Raw genomic sequence first — 22,689 nt, forward strand, 5'->3', positions numbered from 1 at the left:
CCATATTACTCAATGACCCCTGTGTTATAATATAATACATCATTGCATCATCACATGCTCACATCCCATCTTCATTCTTGTGTAAGGAATATTTTGCTATTGTAGTTGGTTGAAGTGGAGCTCATTTTGATGTAATGTGTGTAAGACTCCACCTGATAATTATTTTCCGTGTCGACTAATCTGGTGATTAGTGTTTCTGTTTAATGACTTGATGTTTGGTTTGTAAAAAGTCAGAAAATGTTGAAACACTTCAAACTCTAATTTTATTAAAAAAAAAACATTTAAAATTAAAAGACCTTTTAAGAGGAAGTACACTGATCATTAAATTAGAGAAAGAGAGACGTTGAATGAATTGATCAGTGTTCCTCAGTTGATTAATGAAACTGTTGAAGCTGTTGAACTATTAGTGCAGACGGTGACTCGGTATTAACCTGGTGTTTGTGCTGCATTCAGCGTCACATAAACGCAGTCGTCTGTTGTGAGCTGAGGTGTTTGACCTGGGACTGAATCCCACACCGTATTTTAGTTTCAGCCTGACTACACGAGCAGCCACGATCCAAACTTCCGTGTGACTCCACATCCTGTTTTCCGGGGAGCCGCTGGAGATCCAGCCCTTCAACACGCTGCTTCTCTTACGTCCCGTCCGTGAGCTGTGAGCTGGCTACGACGGAGATTTTCTCCTTCTGCTCTGGGTCCTTATCTTTTTCTCCGACTGAGCTGGTTCCCGGTGTTTTACGCGCCTGGCACACATCGGACTAGTAAAGTCGGCGCTTTGCTGCTCACTCGGCCGCAGATCGCTTCGTCCTTGCGCTGCGCCTCCGTGGCCATGGATTGATTTCAGTGGTTTTTCCGACCTCTGCTTCACCCAAGTTGAGAAAACAGTGCTTAACCTGCGGCTCTCTCCTTGCAGCTACATGTTTCATCCGGCCAGTTTTAAAAGTACCTGGCTCCGGATGTTTCCACACATTACAGGACTTTGAACTTTTTTTTTTTTTTTTTTTTTTTTTTTTTTTTTTTTTATAAATTTGGTTCTTTGCGCATTTTAGAGGAGGCGGCGGTGGATTGTAAGGATTTTGGTTTTTGAACGCTTCTCCGGGGTTCCTGAAGCCTGCAAAGATTGATCTGTGAAAAGTGATGGCCGAGCGGGGAGCTCTGTGGCTCCTCTCTCTCCTCTGTCTCACCTTTCTCCACACGCAGAGCTCCGCGGCGAAGCATGGCGACAAAGGTAAACGCGTCCGACACTGGTTCCCCGGCTGGTTGTGTTGTTTCCTTTCACGAGTCGACTGAAAACATGAGGGCACAACTCACCTATGTTGAATCGCCAGTTGCTAAAGAGAAGCTGGAAACCAGACGCGGGGCCATAGGTGCAGATCCCCGTGCTGCGCTTTCGCCTTTTTTTTTTTTTAACTTAACTTTCACAGTGAACCCACTTCTCCAGAATCTGGCACACTGTTCTCCCCCAGACCAGCCCTCCTTGGTTTAAGCAACATGCTTCTCCACTCCAGACCTTTTGTCTGCATCTGTTGAGGCAGAACTGCTGGCAGCTCTTTCACATGATTCCCACACAGACACTGTAGTTGATTCACAGGCACCCTTTTGGGTTGAGAGGGCTAAATGACACATTTGCTTTGGTGGATTGATGCCATCCTGCTATCTGTGGCTGATCCGATGAGCTCAGTGCTCCTGCAGATGCAGGCAATGGAAGTAACTTGAATGTGAGAAATGCACTAAGCGAAGAGTCATTACTGTCAGGTAACTGTCAGGTAATAAGCTAGTATCATCAGTCCAGCAGACATCTCATTACCTGGGCGTCAATACACGTTTAGCTGATGGATAAACAGATCCTAATTCATTTGCTTCAGGTAATTGTTGGGATGTGAGGGCATTGTGCTGCAGTGTGCAGCTCAGTGTCTGTCTTATTCCAAATGGTGGTGTTGTGTATTTAGACATTTCCATGATGTTAGAGGCGACCACGCGTTCCACCGTAAGCCACCACAAACCCTCCGAGTCATGAGTGCCTGAGATGAATTGGAGAGCCATGAGGGAAAAATGTCTTTCTAGCAAGTCACTGGAGTGCAGTTCCAGCTTTTATCACACTCCCCATTGTGGCAGAGTCACATCTTTATCATTTAAGCCGCGGACGTTATCAAACACAACAGCATGTGGTCTGGAAAAATGTGAATATGACTTATTGTTGTGCAACGTGGCCCAGTTTTATTCTTGTGATATGCAAAATAGTTGTTGTGTGTGTGTGTGTGTGTGTGTGTGTCAGTAGTGGTTTGCATGTGCCCTTGAAGGCTTCTTGTTGTGTATCTTGCTGGTTAAAGAATGAATGTTGCAAAGGAGGCAGGCCTTGGAGTGACGGGCCTCTGCGAGCTGTTGGGCTCTGTTGCGTGTGGAGCCTGATGAAAGACCCTCTCCTGCATGAAAAGCGCTCTGCAGTGGTGGAAGGGGGGAGAGAGAAAGAGAGGGAGAGAGAGAGAGAGAGAGAGAGAGAGAGAAAAGCCCCTCCTTGGCTTTGCTGGAGATCAGTACAAAAGAGAGAGAGAGAGAGGGGGTAGGGTGAAACAGGCCGACTGTCTGGAAAGTAATAAAACCAGGAGATTAAGGGGAGCGGGGAGTTCCTTTGGGAGCTTTGATTGATTCCAGAGAATTGGACTGGGACCCACACGCAGAGAGAGTCTCAAATTACTAATTGTGGGGTCCCCTGCTCTGCAAATATCTGTTTATTCAAAACACATTTCTCTGAGGTCCCGGCTGCGGCCAGAACTTCTCCCTATCAAAGTTTGCAGAGCTGCAGCTCCAACTTAAAGAGTCGGAGTTTGTTCGGTGTGGAGACAGAATAACCTGTCAAAGTTAGGTCTGCTCTTAATGCCGTCTCACTTCACGTCCTTCTCTGCGTTGCTCTCACAGGTTGTTAAAACTTTTAAAGAATGCCTCTGACTTTGTCTTTGCTAAACAAGTCCTTGTTAGAGGAGTGTAAAATCCATTTAGTCTCTGTCTTATCTCTGCAATCCCGCTGGGAGGTTGTGTGCTGATTGTCTCCCAGCGGACAATGCAAATAACCTGCTGAAACGTGCAAACATTTGGCAACCCTCGCTGCTCTTACGGACCACTCTCCAGGGTTTTATCCTCACAGACCACCTCAGATGCAAGAATGCCCAAACGTTCTAAACAATAGTTGTTTTCGTTGGAGCATTTAAGGTCTTTTCTTAAGGCTCTGCCGCTAAGAACATAATTTACCACCTTTGTGTTTTGGAAACCCTGGTGGTCCGACGTCCCAGTTTGTGGGGAAAAGAAGTTGGAAGCCTGCGAGTTGGATCTGTACTTACGTATGAACTTCAAGAATAATTCAGCCGCCCCCCTCATTTCACCGTGTAATCTGTATGTAAAGTTCAGCAAAAGGTTTCTCATCTAGCATTTTACACACATTCATTTTAGATCTGGCTCAAAACAGCTGAATCATTTCCACATGTCTGCAGCGTCTTGTGATGACTTGTGAGGGGACGTCACGCAGAGTCACCTGGTCTCCCTGCCAAATAGAGAATGCTGTTTACTGATCATTTATTTATGGACACCAGTCTCTCCTGAAGTCCTAATGACCTCCATCCGTGGAGGCGGAGACGATTGCCAAGCGGTTGATTCATCTGCTTCACTAACGAAACCACGCTACTGATCAGCTGGCGACTTGTGCTGCAGTGTGATGCTCCTGTGTATAAGAAAAGGCGCGGCGATGCCAGCGCTTTGAGATCACAGTTGAAAATAACAGTTTGTTTGCTATTTCAGCAGCTGAATCTGCTGGTGCAGGTTTTGTGGGGGTTAAAATGGCAGCAATAATTGAAATCGTTCGCACTAACTGTCACATGAGTTTATCACTTGTAATTGAGGCCAATGTGGATCAATATCCTCTGAATAGACAGCAGTGACATCTGCTGTTGCATGTTTTTGGTGGTTGGGGGGTCAGTGTAATCGCCCCTTATTTCACTTTTACCCATTATCTTTCAGAGGTTCAGTGTCCTGGCGAACCAATAAAACCGCTGACTCTTCAGTTCGTTAATTTGCTCTTATATTGCTGTGGTTTAAAACAGTGTCCACAGTGCATCAGCTCTTAGTCTGCAGCTTTAATTCCTGCAACTTGAATTCTCTCTCCATGCTCTATAGATTTCAGTCCAGTATTTACCTTAGGTTTGATTGCTACTCAGCATGCTGTTTAAAACTGGCTTAGTGAGCCACATGTGTATTTGAGGCAAAGACTGGACCAGCTTTCTGGTTGCCTGTTTTGAGTGGACGAAAGCCAAGCTTACATCATGGTCTAAAGCCCAGAGCGGATCATGGACAACTCCGTGGCCCCTCGTAAAGTTGAACTAGCCTCCATCAGAGGAGCTCCTAGTAGCCTGGTGCAGAGAAGCATGAATGAAATGTGCCTTTCCTGTCTCTCCACTGCAGCCTGTGTACCAGTCTCTGTAGCTCCTCTGATTCTGGTGCACATTCAGAGGACTTGAAACAAAGTCTGGGGGCAGTGTTAAGTTTCCCTACATTTGTGGGTAATAATTTTTTCAGAGTTTTATGTCACTGAGTTGGACTAAAAACAGAAAATGTAACTAAACTCCTTCACTTAGCTTTGGCCAGATTCTGGATTCACAGCTCTGCTATTTTAACGACAGATGATCCACGTTTATTGCTGTAGTTCCTGGTTCACCGAGTTCATCGGGATGTTTTGTACATACTGGCATAGCGTAAAGGGCTCTTTCAACACGCTGAACCACTTCCTCAATGTGTCCAGAGACCAGGGTTTCCTGGGGGAAAGCCTTTCATTTAATGTGGTACAAAGGAGGTGTAGGTGTTGTCCCGAACCACGAGCTTTCTCTGTACTTTGAAAGCTGGTCTCCTCCATGCTATGATTGGTCACTTGACACAAAGCAGCTCACATCAATGCACTCCTCTTAAAAGCAGAACTTCTCTCAGATTCAGAGGTGTTCCTGCTGTGTCTATGGAAAGAAAAAAAAAAAAAGAAGATGTCAGACGCGCATTTCCAATCTGGCTGCTGTCTGCCTTCTTTGTGTCTACTGGCCCTTTTATGTCAAAACAAAGATAAGTGCAAAAAAAAAAAAAACTTCCTGGAAGTTTGAAAAAAAAGTTGAATAATGTCTAGCAGCCATGAATCTGTCCATATCGCTCTGTGGGAGACTTTATGATAACCCAAGGAGAACTACAGCGACATATTTATCATTTGCTGGAGCTGTTGCTGAAATCTTCTTATAAGTGCCACCGATTTCCACTTTTCCTTGACTTTTTAAAACTAGAACAAAACACAACATTTGCAATTCACCGTGGTGCTGTTGTACTCTCCTGTTCTGCTGTGATTGAATGATGCTCAGGCTTAATGACCTCTGGGAGAGCAGAGTCTTTTCAGTTTCCTCCGAGCTGACACATAGAGTAGCAGTGAGAGGAGAGCGTGTATGAGGAGGAAGCTGAAATAATGGCTCCATGTCAATAAGAGTCTAGATTGCCCGTGTGATTATGTTGCTATGACCTTCAGCTATAAGATGACTTGTGTCATACATGTTCTGCTATTGGTAGCTTCATCATCTACTGAATCTTTTATCAGGGCAGAACCCACCATATCCAAAATGACTAGTAAGTCAAGGTTGTATAGGTAGAAAGTTGTCTTCCAGCATGGCACATTCTATAATATTTATGTTCTGCTAGGCTGCAATCACAGTTGGACATGTTTTTCCGGACAGCGTGGCAGTACCCAGTCATTCACAGCATATGGAAGAGCTACTGAAGCCGAGCCTCTGTGATTCAGTGCATGTCTTTTATAACTCAAACATGACAACAGCTACTGGCAGTGAGTGTGTGTGTGTGTGTATGCTGTTCGATTTAAGTAGTGCACTGTGAGTAAGGAAGTATTTTCCCCTGGCCTGGTATTCACAAAGAACCTTTAGGGAATGGACTTCCAAATGAACATTTTATACAAGCTCAAGACAGTGAAGATTTTTTCTTCCATGATAAATTTTCCTCTAACTTCTTCTTTTTGCTGCTGCGCTCGTGTCACAGCGTCTCCTGTTCATAGTGGCAGCTGCATAGTCTTACTGCACGTGCATGCTGTGCTTGACAGGTGGGCCTGGACTAATAAGTGCAAGGTTCTTGAGCCCTGGGGGGAATATTGCAGGCATTTTCTTATGAAAATAAGATGTCTTAAGCAATTTTTAATGTTTAAATACTTCAAATTCTGCAGTATAAGTATGAGTTTATAGTTTAAATTATATCATCAATGAGCAGTTGAAGAATAGAGGTGACTTTATATTATTGTTTCATTATTATTGATAAATTTAATGTAAAGTCTGAAACCTACAATGAAAACCTGAAATATGCTGTTTTGGCTGAAATCGTTGAAAGAGAGTCTGTGTTTGTAAGCAGGTCTGAGTGTTTCTCAGCTGCGTTTCCCTTTGATTTTGAGAAAAGGATATGGGATCTCTTGAGGGACGTTTCAATATTGACAAAGGGATTTTGTACTGAGGAGCTGTCGTACAGTGGCTTCTCATGACAGGTACATAAATGTGAAGCATAGTTTGAGAACACTGTTAATCCTCACTGTACAGGGGAAAGCAAACGATAGGAATCAAGAGCCCCTCAGGCTCTTGGATGTAGAACAGACTTTATTTAGTGATTGTGAGCTATAAAATAAAAAAGAAAATGAAATTAAAATTGAAAATTAGACATAATTAGTGGAGTTTTTTTAATGTAATTCTAAGGTGGTAGATTTCATTCCTGGAAGCAGTTGTTGTAATAGTTGTAAATTAAGAGGGACTAATATCCTTCTTGAAAGACTGATTAATAACCTTCATTTGGTGGCGCTGTACGTGGAGTTCCAACATCCTGCAGCTCTCCAACCTAAATTTATACTCCGTCGTCTTTTTGGAGGACGTCCAAGGGTGTAATGACTAAACCTGAAAGTCTTCTTATTGCAGTTCTTGGTGTTAAGTAACTTGTGTTTTAAAGAGAACAGAGATTAACAAGAGTCGATCCATCTATTCCAGTAAAATGATTTTTTTTTAAATTCATCGTAACAGTATCGGCAGCCCTGTTTGAATCTGGTTAATCCCATCTCGCCACCCTCTTCGTGCATCACGTGGCCTTCTGCGCTCTGGCAGAACACGTCCAAATTGTTGGCTGATTAATTTCATTTACCAAATTAGCTGATATTATTGTTTCTAATCATCTCATCGTCATGTTACTGGTGCTCGGTTTGACAGTACGTGCATGTGGCATACGAGCTCCATGTCTCAATCACCCCCGTGTACACACATAGAACCTCTCAGCCTTCATTCAGTCAAAGGAACTTTTCATGTGCTGACAGGGTGTGGGGGCAGTCAGTCACAGAGAGAGAATTGTGAGCACTGCTCAGTCGAGCTGGCTGCCATCATCTTGTGCCCGCCTTGTAGCTCTTGGCAGCCCTAGACATGGTGGGATGTGCGTGTGTGTATGTTTGGGTGAGTATTTGTATAGCCCTGTGCCACCCATCTGGGCTCGAACAGCTGTTCATCAGTAAGGTTCAGAGAGTTTTAAACTTGCCCTGTAAAAATAAAGTGTTTTCCTACTTTCACATTGAAGATGCAAAATTAGACCATTCCTGTGAAGCAGCATGTAACCTTGATGTCTCTCATTCTGTATTTAGTGCTGAGCACATATTCTGAGATGCAAAGACTGTTTTAAGTTGCTGTAAGTCAGAATCTGGCTTCTCTGCTTTCTGTAGTGGAAATTCATAGAAATCACTTAATGTGCAGTGTGTTCAGTGAGTTCGACACGGTACTTTTCCATGGCACTGTCTCAACACGCAGAGCACAGCAGCACACTGTCGTAGAATGTCAGACATTAACTTTAAACAATTTCGGGTTTAGAGTTAAGACCAGCGGAGGCTCTGTGCTAGTCATGTGTACATCCACTCGTGTCCCAGTTCTACTTGGCGCTGTTCCAGCCAACCTCCCAGGTTTTATTTTGGTTTCACCTGCTGCTATGGTGACCCTGAAAAAAAAAAATTCTCCTGGTATTAACGACGTTTCTGCTGCTAAGTCCAAGCTGAAACGATTCTTTGAAACGTTCTGCGTTAGACAGAGGCTCCTTTGTGCCTCTGGAAGCTCCCCTCTGGCTTTGGGTTCTCTGCATTGACTTCTCACCGTGTTATTGGAACCAGTTCCTCCTTAGCTCTGAGCTCATCTAAAGCAGACGGAGGTCAGAAGAGGCAGTTGAAATGGTAAAATGACTGCTGTAAGCCTGTAATACACTGACATGATGTAATGGAATGGGCCGTTTTGATTCAGCTTTCTTGGCTCTTGACAGTTGAATAAGCGTAGCCCTCAGCAGCACTTGCATGAAAGGTGATTGCTTTTCTTCGTTCATATAAATCTTGCACAGCTTTTCCATATACAATGCTAATTTCATGTTAAAATTGTATTTATAGTACAGCTGTGGTGAAAATATTTACTGTTAAACTTTAAGTATTTGGGCTTGTCTTTTTATTATGATGTAGAAATGAGGAGCTTCTGTATGAGTCTTACACTTTATTTAACTCTGGGTGTTGTGAATTTTTCCTATGACAAAGATCCTGTGGACTCTAAATGTACTTATTACTCGAGTGGCATAAGTTTATTACGCAAGAAATATCTCCGGTGCCGCTGTCGTTCTGTTTCATGTCTTAATTGATTCATTACAATGGTGTGCAGACGATAACCTATCTATATGTATCAATACATATACTGTGCAGCAAGTGTCTGGATTGTGTCAGTGCACTTCGCACTGATTAAAGGAGTTAATCAGTGAGGAGACTCACTCTGATAGCAGCTCTGTAGTGGTCAATGCAAATGACCCAGCTAACTTCTGCATTGTAAAAATCCTAAAAGCGAAAAGCCAGCCAGGCCTGCATTCATTTTAAAGAGACTGAATTGTCTTCGGCGTGGTTCATATTTTTGACATGGAACCCCGCATCTCTTGAACAGAGAGAATACAGTAACAATCTGTTAGTTTTATCTTTTTTGGTGTCTGATCAAGTATCAAGTTTGACTGTGATATGAAACTTAAGATTGTGGGAAGCAGCTACGATTGTACAATAAAGCAGAAGATTGCACAATATTCACATTGTGACAGTATGAATGAGCAGTTCTCTTGTGTGCACATTGTTAAGATGACTACAAGGCTGAGGATATTTTTTTTTACTTTCTTTTTCCTAAAAGTATTTTACAGTAAGACAGAGATAGAGCTGCCGTTTGATGAGGCCATGCACAACCTGAGAGCAGCACCTGGGACAACACAGTCTCTTGAGCTCTGTCTAAATACAGACATGAGAGTCCTCTCCTGTGTGACGGGGAGGAGGATGAGCTTGGTTAGGAGGTTAAGTAGGTGGAGGCAGTGCAGTAGAAGGTGGGGATTTTTTATCCAGATTGAAGGATATGCAGTGGGCAGCGATGGAAAGCAGCTGCATTCATTTCCTCCAATTCCTTAAGCATTGTCCCTTGAACCTTGACTTCACTCGCCCTCCCTACTTCTGTTCCGCCGCAGCACCAGCATGGCTGCTGAATGGATGGCAGCCAGCAGGGAGCACCTGCGGAGGAATAGCAGGCGAGCGGCATTCCATCACAGGGCCCTGAGACACAGATGTCATATGAGACACGAGGGACATGTTTGGAGTGGGGGATGGCCAGTGGCAGAGGTTTTGGCATGGTGGGGCAGTAATGGGGTGGGATAGCAAGCCAGCTGCTACCAACAGATTCTTAATGAGGTATCCCATCAAGAACACAGTGAGATGAACATTAATGACTACAGTCAAACTTGTCTGTTCATTTATTCTCCCCTTTTTAATCATGCTAGGACGACGTGCATGACAGGTTTGGGGCACACAGTAATTAAGAGAGACAAGTTTAGCCTATCAATTTAGTCTGAATTGCCTTTTACAAGTAATACAGCAGTTTCTTACAACAACAACAATAATTTTTTAGTTTATAAAGTCAGAATTGATTGATTTTTGGTTTGTCCACTAATTTAAACATACATTTAAATTTAGTCAGATTATAATTGTTTTTGCTTCTATAATTATTAAATTAATTATTCATGAATTGTCAACATTGTTGACTTTTTGTTAATTTGGCTCATTGGCCGATTGTTTCGGCACTTTTAAGTAACGATAGAGCCAAAGGGAAGTGCAAGACATGGATGGGTGGTACAGTGTGGATGCATTGTTTGTCATAATCAGTTTTTGTGGCCACACACTTAAAATGTTTGACCTTTTTCGAACAAAGATATACATATTCAGCAGAAGTATTATTTTATTGTGTAAAATGTGAATCTCTGCTAATCAAACATTGTTTGCAACATGAATGCCACAAATTTGAGCTGTAAAAACCATGTGAAAGGATCATTATTCAGAATGTTAATGTGGTTCTTTTGTGACAGACATCGAATTCTCATATAGCTTTTTCTCTACAACCAACAATCCAGTTGCTTGAATTATTGGTTCTGGAGAAAAGCAAAATGATTTTTCTGCTTTCATACTTAATTTACTTGAAGTGGTCTAAATTAGTCCTGAGTGCATAAGCATGGCATTCAAGCTTTCAGGACACCTGCTGAACAGATTCACTGAAAAAGCACACACATGCACACACACACACAGAGCAAGATCCTAAAATATGTCTTGCAGTCTGTTTGTGCCATATGCCGTGTAATATCGTAGTGAAGTGTAGCAAGTCTAAATGAAAATTCACCCAACATTATTTAATTAAGCAGGTGTGAAAGCAGCTTAATTCAAGTCAGTTTTGGCACTTCTCACCGGCCCATGTTCAGCATGACGCTACAGTTCATTCAGCTGAAAGATGTGAATACTTTCATTAAGCTGGGGACCAAGTTGCACACTTTGATTTCTCCTCAAAAGAAGATGTCAGAAGCAAGCCTGGATTATAAAGGGTGGTTTTATTAGCCACTGGTAGCCCATGGGGTGCTTTTTGTTGCAGAGTGACAGGGGACTTAATAATGAAGCTCTCTAACCCAATAAGCCCTGAACCAGTGGAGCCCCTCTTCCCCTTCTTTGTCTCTCTCCCAATCCCCCTACAGTGCCACTGCATTCCCAGCCTGGCGGGGCAGTGTCTCTGGGCCAGGGCCATGTCACGCACCCTCTTTGGCCCCAAACGACCGTGGTGGTGAGGGGGGTCAGGGGTTCAAGTGCTCCCAGTGGGGCGATGCATGGGATGCCTAGCGACACCACGGTTCGGCTCCCGCACTGGCTACGACGATAATTAATTTCTAATGAGAAAGAAATTGGCTGACCTCGCAATATCTAGCCTCTTGGCCGTATTACTCACTATTACTGCCCCTTTCCTATTTTGCCTTTCTCCCACACAGACTTCAAAGGACAGGCGAGGATCACCCCTCCTGGCTCAGCACTGATAGTGAAGTGCAGCAAGAACATTCCTCACGTGCTAGACTGAGGTTGAGGGTGGATTTTATGGGCTGTCTTCCTGCTAGACTCAGGCATACCTGCGGTTCACATGCATACTATCACAGCTTAACTGTGTTAACCCTTTCCTGTGCAGTATTTAACACAAAAACATGCAGCTGGTGGTTCTTGACCTCGATGACAACACATCAGCCAGTGTTTGGGAAATGTTATCCAAATATACAGCTGGCTTTTGTTCCATTATCATTCTGTGTTCACAGGTCTTATCTAATTTACCACGCTACTAAAATGCTCTTACAGGAATACTGTTTCTATGCATTTAATATGGAGTTCTAGTATAATCTACTATGTGATTATACACTTGTGTATAGGTCTTTCTCAAAAGTAAACATTATTAGCTACCTATCATCTATTATTTACCAGTAGATCAAAGAATCAGCTGTTATTTTAAGAGTTATCAAGATGTGCTACAGTTACACAAACACACACACACACACACACACACACACACACACACACACACACACACACATATATATATATATATATATATATATATATATATATATATATAATGTGTGTGTGTATATATTCACATTTTACATATAATGTCAACATTCTGCACATATGTTACATATGCACATATTACTTGTACTTATGTCAGCTACCCCTTTAAATCATATTGCTTTATATTGTCTAATATCTTCAACTACATGTGTAGTTAAAGGAACAAAAAAAGTCATCTTCCCATTCAGATACTTAATTAAGGCACAGTGTCCGTGTGTTGTGGGTTTTCTGGTCAACACAGTGGTAGTCTGTATCGATAAGATTTCCTGAGGGGAAACAATTGTGTGAGATGCAGGAAGCCATTAGGAAGCCAGGGACTCATGTCTCTCCCTGCTGGGTAAATACTGTCTGAGCCCTCCCCCCATTTCATCCACTTTTGAATGAGCCCAGCACTTGTAACAATAAAGGCAGGAAATGAACTGTACTCACACAGGAGCATGCAGGATGCTCATTGTGTTCCTAATTGACCAAACTAGGTTGGGTTATAAAAGCAGACTTTTCTCTTGATTAGTCTTTAAAAATAGCATACAGTAGGTGTGATTAGATAAAGCTCCTAACGAGGCAGTATTTAATTGCATAATTGTTTATGCTGTTTTGGTGATGTCCTGACTGACCCAGTTCGTTTGAACTGGAACTCTTTGAATCTGACTCCCTGAAGCAGTTTTGCAATGCTCACATGCAACATGTAGCCCACATATAAATAGGAAAGAACAAACATGTCGCCTTTTGCTGTGGTACTGTATTTGCTGTGTGAGACTTGCTATTTGCTAACCAGGGTGCAGCATCCTTATGTTTCTCTGTGGAATGCAGGTGTGACTCACAGCCAGACAGTACTACTTAAGTTGTCTCCCGAGAACCCTCCAGGGGAAAGTCCTTTTGTCCTTGAGTGTAAGCGTATTTGAGCTGACCTGCATTCAGAGAAGATTGATAATGTAGTTGGGATTGAGGTTATGTCTACTTGTAGCCCTAGTACTCATTAGACAGCATTCAATGTGTGTGTGTGGTAGTAGTGCCCACCTGCTTAGCCTTTACTTTATTGAGCATCTGCTACACTTTAATGTCATGTATGCCAATTATACATCAAGAATCAAATGAACCAGTTTCTAAATTGCCCTTCTGGTTCATTGTTGGGTAAGGGATCAGTGGTTATCTGGCCCACATTTTGTGCTTAGTGTAATTGATATTTGGTTTACCCCTAGATTAAGTGACAACTAAGCAGGTTAGCATTGAGGATTTTCCTGGATTAATTTCAGTCCAATTTGAGTGTTCTGGCCACTCTCCCTGTACCATCCCAAACATCTGCCTTACCTGGGATTTACTAGCATATGAAAAATAAATGAGATCAGAGGTGGTGACAAATCCCACAGCAAAGCCTCCCTGAGAGAAAATGACATGCGAACTTGGCATCGTCAGTCACCAGCTGCTCATGTCCTCTTTTCTGATAAATTGATTTTGCGTGCAATGGCAGGTGGGGTAGTCCTTCTGAGTGTTGCTTTGTCACCTAATGCCAATGTCATTTAGTCCATGCATTATCTATATCAGCCGCCCTCCCTCTAATTGTATTTGATGCATTTTTGTGGTGACTTGCTTACTAGCAAATGAAGAGATGATCTCTGGTGCAGCCATTTTACCTTTCTTGCAGTCCATTTAGAGGCAAGTGATATGTTAAACTTCACACCAAATGTCTTTGCACTACCCATTCACACCATGTCCACAGACTGTCATGTTCCTCACGTCCCAGCAGATTCGTAAGCAACTAATTCAGGAGTTGTTAAGTGATTTAGCATCTGTTTTTTATAGGACCCTAGTGAGCCTCAACTGCCACCCCTCCTTCTGCCAATCGCTGTCTATGCCTGTGGCGTCAAGGCTGGCTTTTGAATTTCAATCAGCCCTGGTTGCATTGTTGTGTTTATTTGAGGGGGATGGGTTTGATAGGGTCTTGGTAGTAGTAACCAGTTGTGAGTGTCAGTCAGAAATTCAGTGTGACCAATGGCTTGCTCTTTGGATGCTACTTGGTGTGTTCTCAGGGGGCACAAGGCTTTAACTGCTGCCCGCAGGGCGAACCCTGCCCTCCATTCTTCACACCCGCCCACCGTCATCCTCCTCACAACGAAAACACAGGCAGTACAATCAATAACAGCTCCAGCCTCCGTCTCCTTCCACCGCCCTCCCCCATCTGACTCCTCCTTTGGTCAGCCGCTCCCTGCCTTCCATTTATCAACACTGTGTTTGATGTTGGCTTCATCATTCTCTGTCAACCCCGCAACACCTCAATGTGTGTAATTGCATTAGATTCGTCATGGTGGCGCGATTATTTGGCCTGACCCAGCTGGTATTGGGCCAAAGGGCATCGTTCATGTACCTGCAAGCACAGTCATTGATTTTAAGTATCTTTAGTGTTTAAGTTATCTCCATATGACATGGCAAAGTTGTGGTTCAGCTGGTTTCTCAGTAGTGTACTTTATTCTAGATCATTTTCCTATTTATGATTCTAATTCTTGCCAGCATCCTTCTATTTTTACCAGGATGTGAGGCACGAGTGTAGAGATTACATTGAAAATCAAACTCAACAGTAGGCCTGTTGTAGGAGATAAGTGGAAATGACAGATAAACTAATACACATAAACATTTGTTGCAACATAGTTGTGCTGTGAAACATTTCTTGAACATTTTATTGAGCATTTTTCCCACTTGTGCTCATTAGCAGCTTATTTATTAAAGAATGTCCTTAGTGTGGGAATATTTGACTATTGCTCCCACAAAGAAAACTGCCATTAGTGACTGAATAGTTTTTAAGTGTGTGTCTGCTCTTGACAGAAAGAAAGAATGACAGAAGTATGGTTTTACTCAGGTGATGGATATACAGTAAAGTGAAGCTCTAATTCCATTTCGTCATATTCATGTTTGTCTCATCTGATTCACTCATAAACTGACGATCTCTAATTTACTTTAGCGAGGCTCTTCTGTGTAGCCTGTTGTGTGAGGATAATCTCAAGACATTTTTGTGTTTTTAAGAAACAGTGGGGCAGAAAGGAAACATGGCGTACAGAGAAGGGTAGGGAATGGGAAAGATGTGCAATAAGAGGCACAGTGAGAGAAGCTGTCTTTGTCAATTACACACGCACTAGACCTTGATGGCCACATTAGATCTCTTTCTCCGTACACCAAACTATCATTAATAATGGATACAGCTCCCTGGCTCTTTTGCTTTCTTTTCCCCCTCCCCCCCAAGCATTGCCTCTAAAGGCGTCTACCCCTCTTTCCCTGTCCCCATGTTCCCTACCTCCATCCCGTCCTTACCCTTCTCTTTTTCCCCTTCCCCCTTCCCCCTGCCGTTTCAGCTGTGAGACTACTCGCCAGGAGCCACGGCAGGTGTGCATACATCATCATGGCGCTGGCCACACAGCCCACAGCACCCAAACAGTCATCAGGCAGACAGATCCACCTGCCTGAGAAACAACATTGTTGAAAACAACATTGTTGAATAGTTGTGCGTGTTTGGTTTGCTGTTTTGTAGCTGTTGGTGTTATCTGGGTTTAGATGAGGACGTTCGCTTGTTTTGTTTCTCCTGACAGAAACCCAGAGACAATGACAAATGAAAGACAAATAAATTCTGTAGAGATACTGAGAAAGAGATGGCGTGCATATAAGCTATTGTTGACACTCTTCTGCATGCACAGTGGGGAAAAGGCATGTTTTATTAATATTATTTCCTGTTTGATTGTCACTTCAGCATTGTATTTGTCATCTTATATGAGATAACAGTCTCTTAAGATAAACTTTCATAAGCTTTAACCGTTTAATGTTCTTGGCTTTACCACATTGTAAATATGCATCGCCCAGCATCTGGTTTATCTGAAGTTTTATCTGCAGCAAGTCCAGGAATCGACACAAAGGAAAACCCTGGAGGTTTCTCTAAAAATGCTGAAACATTATCATGTATCAGTCAGACTCATCTATTACATTTTATTTTGATATAGACTCAATCAGTGAGGAAATAACAGAGAGGAAGGATTTACAAAGCAAAGATGAGCAGTAAACAGAGTAATCTTATCTATATGTCCTTTTCGGTTCAATTTCTTTGTGTAATACAATACCTGCAACGTTATATATAGCAGTTTTGAAAATCCACATTAGTACATATAACCCTGCCGGTCATGTGTGGACTGAACAGGCATTACAGTACATTGTTAATGTGGATATATTCCATAATTTTATTAGGACTGCAGTGAGCACATCCATTTAGATCTTAATGAATGATCCGCCACCCTTCCCCTTTTTCAATGAACATGAACTTGGTGCTAGTTCAGGTTCAGAGTTGGTTTAAATTGCAGATCCTCTAAGAACCTGAGAACTGGTTTGGCTCCACCACAGAGCCGTGTCATTATGTATATACGTCTGTGTACGTCTGTGCTTTACCACTAACGCTAAAGCAATAAGTGCTACTCTGTGTTAATGTTAGCCCTTGTTTGCTTTAGCCTTCAGCTAGCTAATCATCAACTAGCATCAACTGTATTTTATCAATCACTGTACAGTTAAACAAATCTAACAAATAATGACATGAAGATGTATTGTAGTAGTTCTTGTTGGTCATGATAATATAGACTATAGACTCTAAAGGTTCTAAAAAAGCAAAGGCTGCTCACCCTGGAACCAGTTTCCTAGACAAGAGCTGATTCAATGGCTGTCGATGCGCAAAGAACGGGTTCTGAATGGAAAGAGGTACCAGAGCAGACTGTGGGTCCTTCAGGTTGTGGTGCAGCGTACTCACATTTGGTGCCTGCTGTCATGGCTTTCTGAAAAGGTGGTAGTTCTCTAAAGCAAACATTGTGTCTCACGTCACTTAGTCTCATTGTTTGTTTAGTGTCTCTGTGGCAAATCGTGAATTCCTCTTCAAAGACACCAACAAACACATGAGGCTCATAACACCAGAAAGCAGGACTAGCTGGATCCCCCCGTCATCGATTGTCACAGTCAAAACCAGAGAACAATAAAAAAAAAAATCGATTATAAAAAGAGAGGTGAAGGGTCGCACGACTCCCAGCTGACAGATTAAAGACAGGTTTACAGCGCTGCTAGACGAGGAGTCGTATTTCCTGTCCACTTCTGTGGGGTCGTTCTCATCTGCTACAGTCCCCGATGAAGTTATGATTTGCCTAGGAAATAAAAAGAGTAGCGTGGCGGTCTGCATGGTTTTAGGTTTTAAAAACGGAGACCTCACACTGTGCTAACCCTATAAATAAGCTCCCTGTTCATCACATCTGTTGGGAGCAATGTCAGGCTAACAATCTATAAACAAATGGCTTCTGACGTGCAGTTTAATAATTGGTGGCCTTTTTCTTCACAGTAAACCAAAATGTTGTTTATCTGGTATATTATTAGATGGATCTATGCTCCCAGTAAAGTAAGTTAGCACCACACCAAGGATGCTGTGAAGATAGGACTTAGCAGTTGGGGGATTTGGGCTTTAGAAGTTGGGAGCATTGCCCATCGGAATTTGTTTTTCTTATCCTCACGGGAGCTATCCCTCCTCCGCACCCGAGGCGATCTGTCTTCCTGTCATCCTATTGATCCCCTCCAACGCTCATTAATATGGAGAAAAGACCATTGAGCCTGAGATGGGAGCCCAGTGGCTGCTGTTTGACATTGAGAAAGTGTGTAAATGGAACAAGGGGAATGATTCATCTAGCCCAGAAATATTTTCTCAGAGCAGAGATTCCTTCCATCTGCGCTTAGAAAATGTCTGGCTCACAGGGAAGAGCACACTTTCATGAAAGCCGCACACTCAGGCAGCCACTGGGATATGAGTGTATATACAATTTCAGTATCATTTCTGTGCAGCCAGTCATGGATGTGTGTTTGAGATGGTTGACCTTGTGCACATTGATGATAAAACCCTTTCAAGGGGACAGTACATAGAAACAAGGGATTTTAATCTCCTGCCATCAAGTGGTCCTGCTGAGCTGAAGTCAGCTTAGAATCAATCTAGTGAATGTCAACTTGCTATCTAGCTGCAAACACGCGGTTTTCTTATAAAAAGGAAAGGTGGACGCTGCTGCAGATTAATTCTGATATGTAGAGTTGGCTGAAAACTAAACATCTACCCTTGAGAAACTGCAGGGAATTTTTCTTTTATCTTCCATTTTCCCACCCAGTGTATTTTAATTTGAGCTTCATTTACATTGATATTGAATTTGTTGTGTGCCATATGCTCCCCAATGTTGTCATGGGTTACCGGGTAGACTCATCATTTCCTTTTTGGAGGCAGCTGAGCACATTTATTTGTATTTGTTTTAAGTGATGAGATAAGCCAGGAAGGCTCCTCAGTTCGTGGGTAAATGTTAGATAAAACCACAGTGTTAACATTTTCCACTATTCCATTTCAGTTTGACATACAGTATGCAAACAACCAACAGGTCTTCCTCCAGTACCATGTTGCACCAGTGCATACGGTGTTTAATCAGATATATTGAGGTCTTTCAGAAGATGCAGACAATTTGCATAAATCCCAGTGAAAATCACAGAAGGAAAGCATGTGGTCCTTGGAGCAATGGCAGAGTCAGTAATTTTCTGAAAGTTTACCTGATGCACATGAAAACACTCCCAATCTTTAACCTAGGAAGGTCTGACGAGATCTCTCCATTCAGCCCCTACTGAACTTGTTAGTAAATCAAGGCCATTGTGAGGTTCCAGAGAAATTGTCTGTTAATAAGCGCTATGCCTAGTCAAGTGGCACCGAAGGCACAGGGGTCGAGCCCGCCTTCCAATCATTATACCTCATCCACTTCCTAGTAAAAGGCCCCTAGCCACTCAGCTACAGGTCGCCATGGAGACCTAGGACAGGGAACGGCGTGTGGGGTGGGGGGTTGGAGCTGGAGAGTGGTGCAGACAACCATTAGGAGCCCATTCCATGGTAATTAATGATCATCCCACTGGCTCGAAATCAGGGCCCAGAGAAAAACACACACAGAGCTCACTCTCTGAGAGCAAATGTCACAATGGCAAGAAATATGTCTGAGCACTGGAGAGGGGAGCTGAGATGGTTTTTGCTATGGTTGGAAGATGGTGACAGGATGCCTTAAAAACTATAATGTTGCCCAAGGGGGAAAAATAATGGATGTGAGAGTGATTTATAGTCAGGATGGATGGGAGGGAATGTGTGAAGGGAAATAATAGTTTTTCATTTGCATAAGCATCCCTCTACACATAAGTCTCTTTCTTTTTGTTGAAGGACAGAATAATTGACAAGAAGAACGTACAAAACCCGCCCCTTTCACCCTTTTGCTCACTTGACACCTTTGACTGGTGTCTATCTGGCTGAGCTAAGATAATCACTTGTCTAATCGAGTTATGAACGCTGTTCACATTGCGAATATGAAGCTCACATTATTGGGTTTGTAATCAAATCTGAGGTTTGCTTGCCTGTGGGGATTTTCAGTCAGCCGACAGGCCAGGCAGCCAATCAGCCATCCTCAGCAGCTTTGAAGTGCCCGCACACCAGACTACCCTCTCCATGCAGCACAACCAAATGTAAGCACACTCAGATACAAATGCATTTCAGCGGGCAAACAAAAATGCAAACAAATGCCACACGGATGCTCATGTTTGAGCATGCTGATCAGCATAGACAAAAGCACGGCGCACACGCACTTAACACACAAGACGCACACAAAAGAGAGGATTCTGTGGCATATGGACAAGAGATTGTTTCCACACACAAAACGAGCTGGTTCTACTCCTCCTGACAAGCACATTGCGAGTATGTGTGCTCCCACAGTCTGGGCTCACAACCCTCATACACTGCACTGACAGCACATTGTGATCACACAACCGCACTGGATAGATTAACAGGAATTGAAGTAGTTGGAGATGCAGGTGAAGGCAGAGATGTGATAGCAACATATTTTAATTGTCTTTTTTTGAAGTTTTTTTTTTTTTTTTTTTTACAAGGCAAGGCAACAAGTTCATAAATTATATTACTATTATATTGTATCCCTGACCTGGTTGGAAATAAGTATTTAGCAAAGCCAGTATTTTATAATGCATACACTCTCTACATTAGCCAGGACGAATGGGGATTTAGGTCTCACTTTAATGCCATTGTTGCATACAGTAGGTCCAGTTAGTGATAAAGGCAGGGGTTGTTGTTATTCTAGACATTCCTGCTGAGGGATGCATTATCCTCTGTGGCATGGTGGTGAATTCTAGCATGTCTGTCACCCACCAACTCATCCCACAGGCGCTATCAGTACTCAGCCTCTCACAGGCATGCATGTCCACACTCTCTTAATCCGCCTCTTTCCCCCTTCCTGTCTTTCTCCCTCCCTCTCTCTCCTGGGCTGCACCTTCTTTACCTTTCCTGCCCCCTCCTATCTCTCTCTCTCTCTCTCTCTGTGGAGAGTATTATCACCTAGGAACCATCCTTTCCTTGGCTAGGTTAATGCAGCCAAGCCACACACATGCGAACACACTGCAACTATCATACAGTAACCACACAAAGAGAAAGAGAAGACTTATCAGCGCCCACTGGCATCAGACCCTTAATTAATTTAGTCATTAACTGAATCCCATTACTCCTGCTGCCATTACAATGCCACGATGTCCCACCCTCATGAACTGTAGACATTGTCAACACACACACACATAATGCCATCAGACAAACACACATACACACATCATCACACGTACAGATACCAGTTCCATGCCTTTCTTAGTGACATCCATTGACATCCTAATGATAGAAGGAAATCCCACAGTGCGATCATGTGACCTTTCACTCTCCCTTGCTCGGCGCTGTGAGCCTGTTTCGGTCTGTGCAGCTTACCTGCCACCAGATAGGCCAGGAAGAGAGGGGAGGGGTGATGGATAGGGATGCAGACAGGCATGGTGAGAAAGCATAGGGGAGGAATAAGAAAAGAGAAGCAGCAGGGTTATTAAGTGATAAGAAAGCACATGCCACAGAGAGATGAGGTGAGAGAAATAGAGCTGGAGTCTTCACACATCTCCATTTGTTTTTTTTGTTTGTTTTTTTTTTTTTACTTCCTCATCTCCTGATGTGTTGCTGCAGCCCCTGGGCTTCACAGGGACTAGTGGTGAAGCTGTTTACTACCATAGACTCACCAGCTCATTTCCTTTCGAGGGAACTGCTGTGTGGCCTGAACCCTCTCATGCCTGATACCGATTTACCTCCTGTCGCTCACCCTTGTCTGTCTATGTAGCTCTCTCCTCTTTTCACCACAATGATCTCTGACATAGCAGGCTATGATGCAGAGTAACCCAACTCCATTTTGAAACCCAAGTGGTCTTGTTATGACTTTCTGACTGGTGGAGAAAGTGATCTTGCTTGGGGGGTTGAAAGGGACAAACTCCCTGGTGTTTGAATCCCAAAGAGTGATTTTCTGCCTATTGGTTCGAAGTATCTAAGCCTTATAAGTTTAGTTTAGCTTAGTAAGTTTTGAGTTTTTGCACAAGATTTCTGTTTCCTTTCCTGTCTGCAATCGCCTTACAAATAAAATATGGTTGCTTTATGTGCATTTTGTGCTTTAGGTGCTCCTGATTCAAGGATTTGATATTGGTTTACATTTTACAATGCTATTTAAATGAACCCTGCCAGATTAGGATTAACTATCTATTAACCCTTTGTTTGTCTACATATTTCCTGTTGTGAGTGTTTAGAATAAACTAACTAACTAAGGCAGTACACAGCATGTCCTAGTCCAAGTTAATTCCTGTGGGTCATAATGTACCATTTCTGTATGTCCTACTAGCATATAGTCTTCTCTGCACTAAACAGTTTTCTCTGCTGTTGCGTCTTTTTCTCTCATCTCTCTACCTCAACCACCACTTGTCTTGACCACCAACCACCACCCATCTTCTGTGTACTACATATATACTGTACACATGCATGCTTTAGTACCTTCACCAGTCCTTCCCCATGCCCTCCCCTAATTTTGTCTCTCCCTCTGTCCTCCCCACCCTTGCCCAAGGGGCTCCATAAATATCATTTCATCCTGCGGAGCCGCTGACACGCTGCAAAGGGCCTACGATAAATAATTCACTCCCTCGGTGCAGGGCAGGCAGACTCCCCTGCTTAGGAATTCAGCATGAGTATGCCTACACTGAAGCACAGGGGCTTGTGGTGTGGGTGTTGGTGGGGGGGTTACGTGATGGTGATAATACAGACAAATATACAGTCTACATAGTGTATATGACAAAGCTACACAGTTGGTTCATACAAAGAATGGAAATGGTTTAGTGGAAGGTGTAGACTCCATCAATTTTCAACATTGATTTCTCCTCACTAACCAGTGGTCAAGCAAAGCAGAATGTTTCTCCTTCTGCTGTACATACAGTACATCTTTCTTGGCCAGTTCCTGCTCCATTTCTCTGCTACGTTCACAGCATGCCAAATTCAGTTGCTCTTGGGGGTTTTGTATGGACCATCACCTGCCCTCTTAAAGTACTTCTGCTCTGATTTATTGATGATCCTTGGGATTATTAATGCCAATCGTTAGTTATCTGAGGGCTGAGAGAAAGAAAGAGGCAGACAGGAAAGTAGACTGTAAGTAGGCTTTGACTAAGATCACAGCTGGCATTGGAGAAATTCTGCTGTAATATGGCAAACATACAGATAATTCATTTTTAAAGTGTATATATGTGTGTGTGTGTATGATTAC

General features: G+C 43.0%; 1 protein-coding gene across 1 annotated transcript in view; it reads left to right on the plus strand.

The window, feature by feature from the left end:
- The first annotated feature begins 566 nt into the window (after positions 1-566).
- Positions 567-22,689, plus strand: part of neo1a (neogenin 1a) — a 128,859-nt gene continuing 106,736 nt past the window's right edge. The window contains 1 exon segment of the mRNA XM_026378300.2: positions 567-1,225. Coding sequence (XP_026234085.1) covers positions 1,135-1,225 — 91 coding nt within the window. The 5' untranslated portion in view covers positions 567-1,134.

This window comes from Anabas testudineus, chromosome 3 (genome assembly GCF_900324465.2).
Source record: "Anabas testudineus chromosome 3, fAnaTes1.2, whole genome shotgun sequence".
NCBI lineage: Eukaryota > Metazoa > Chordata > Actinopteri > Anabantiformes > Anabantidae > Anabas > Anabas testudineus.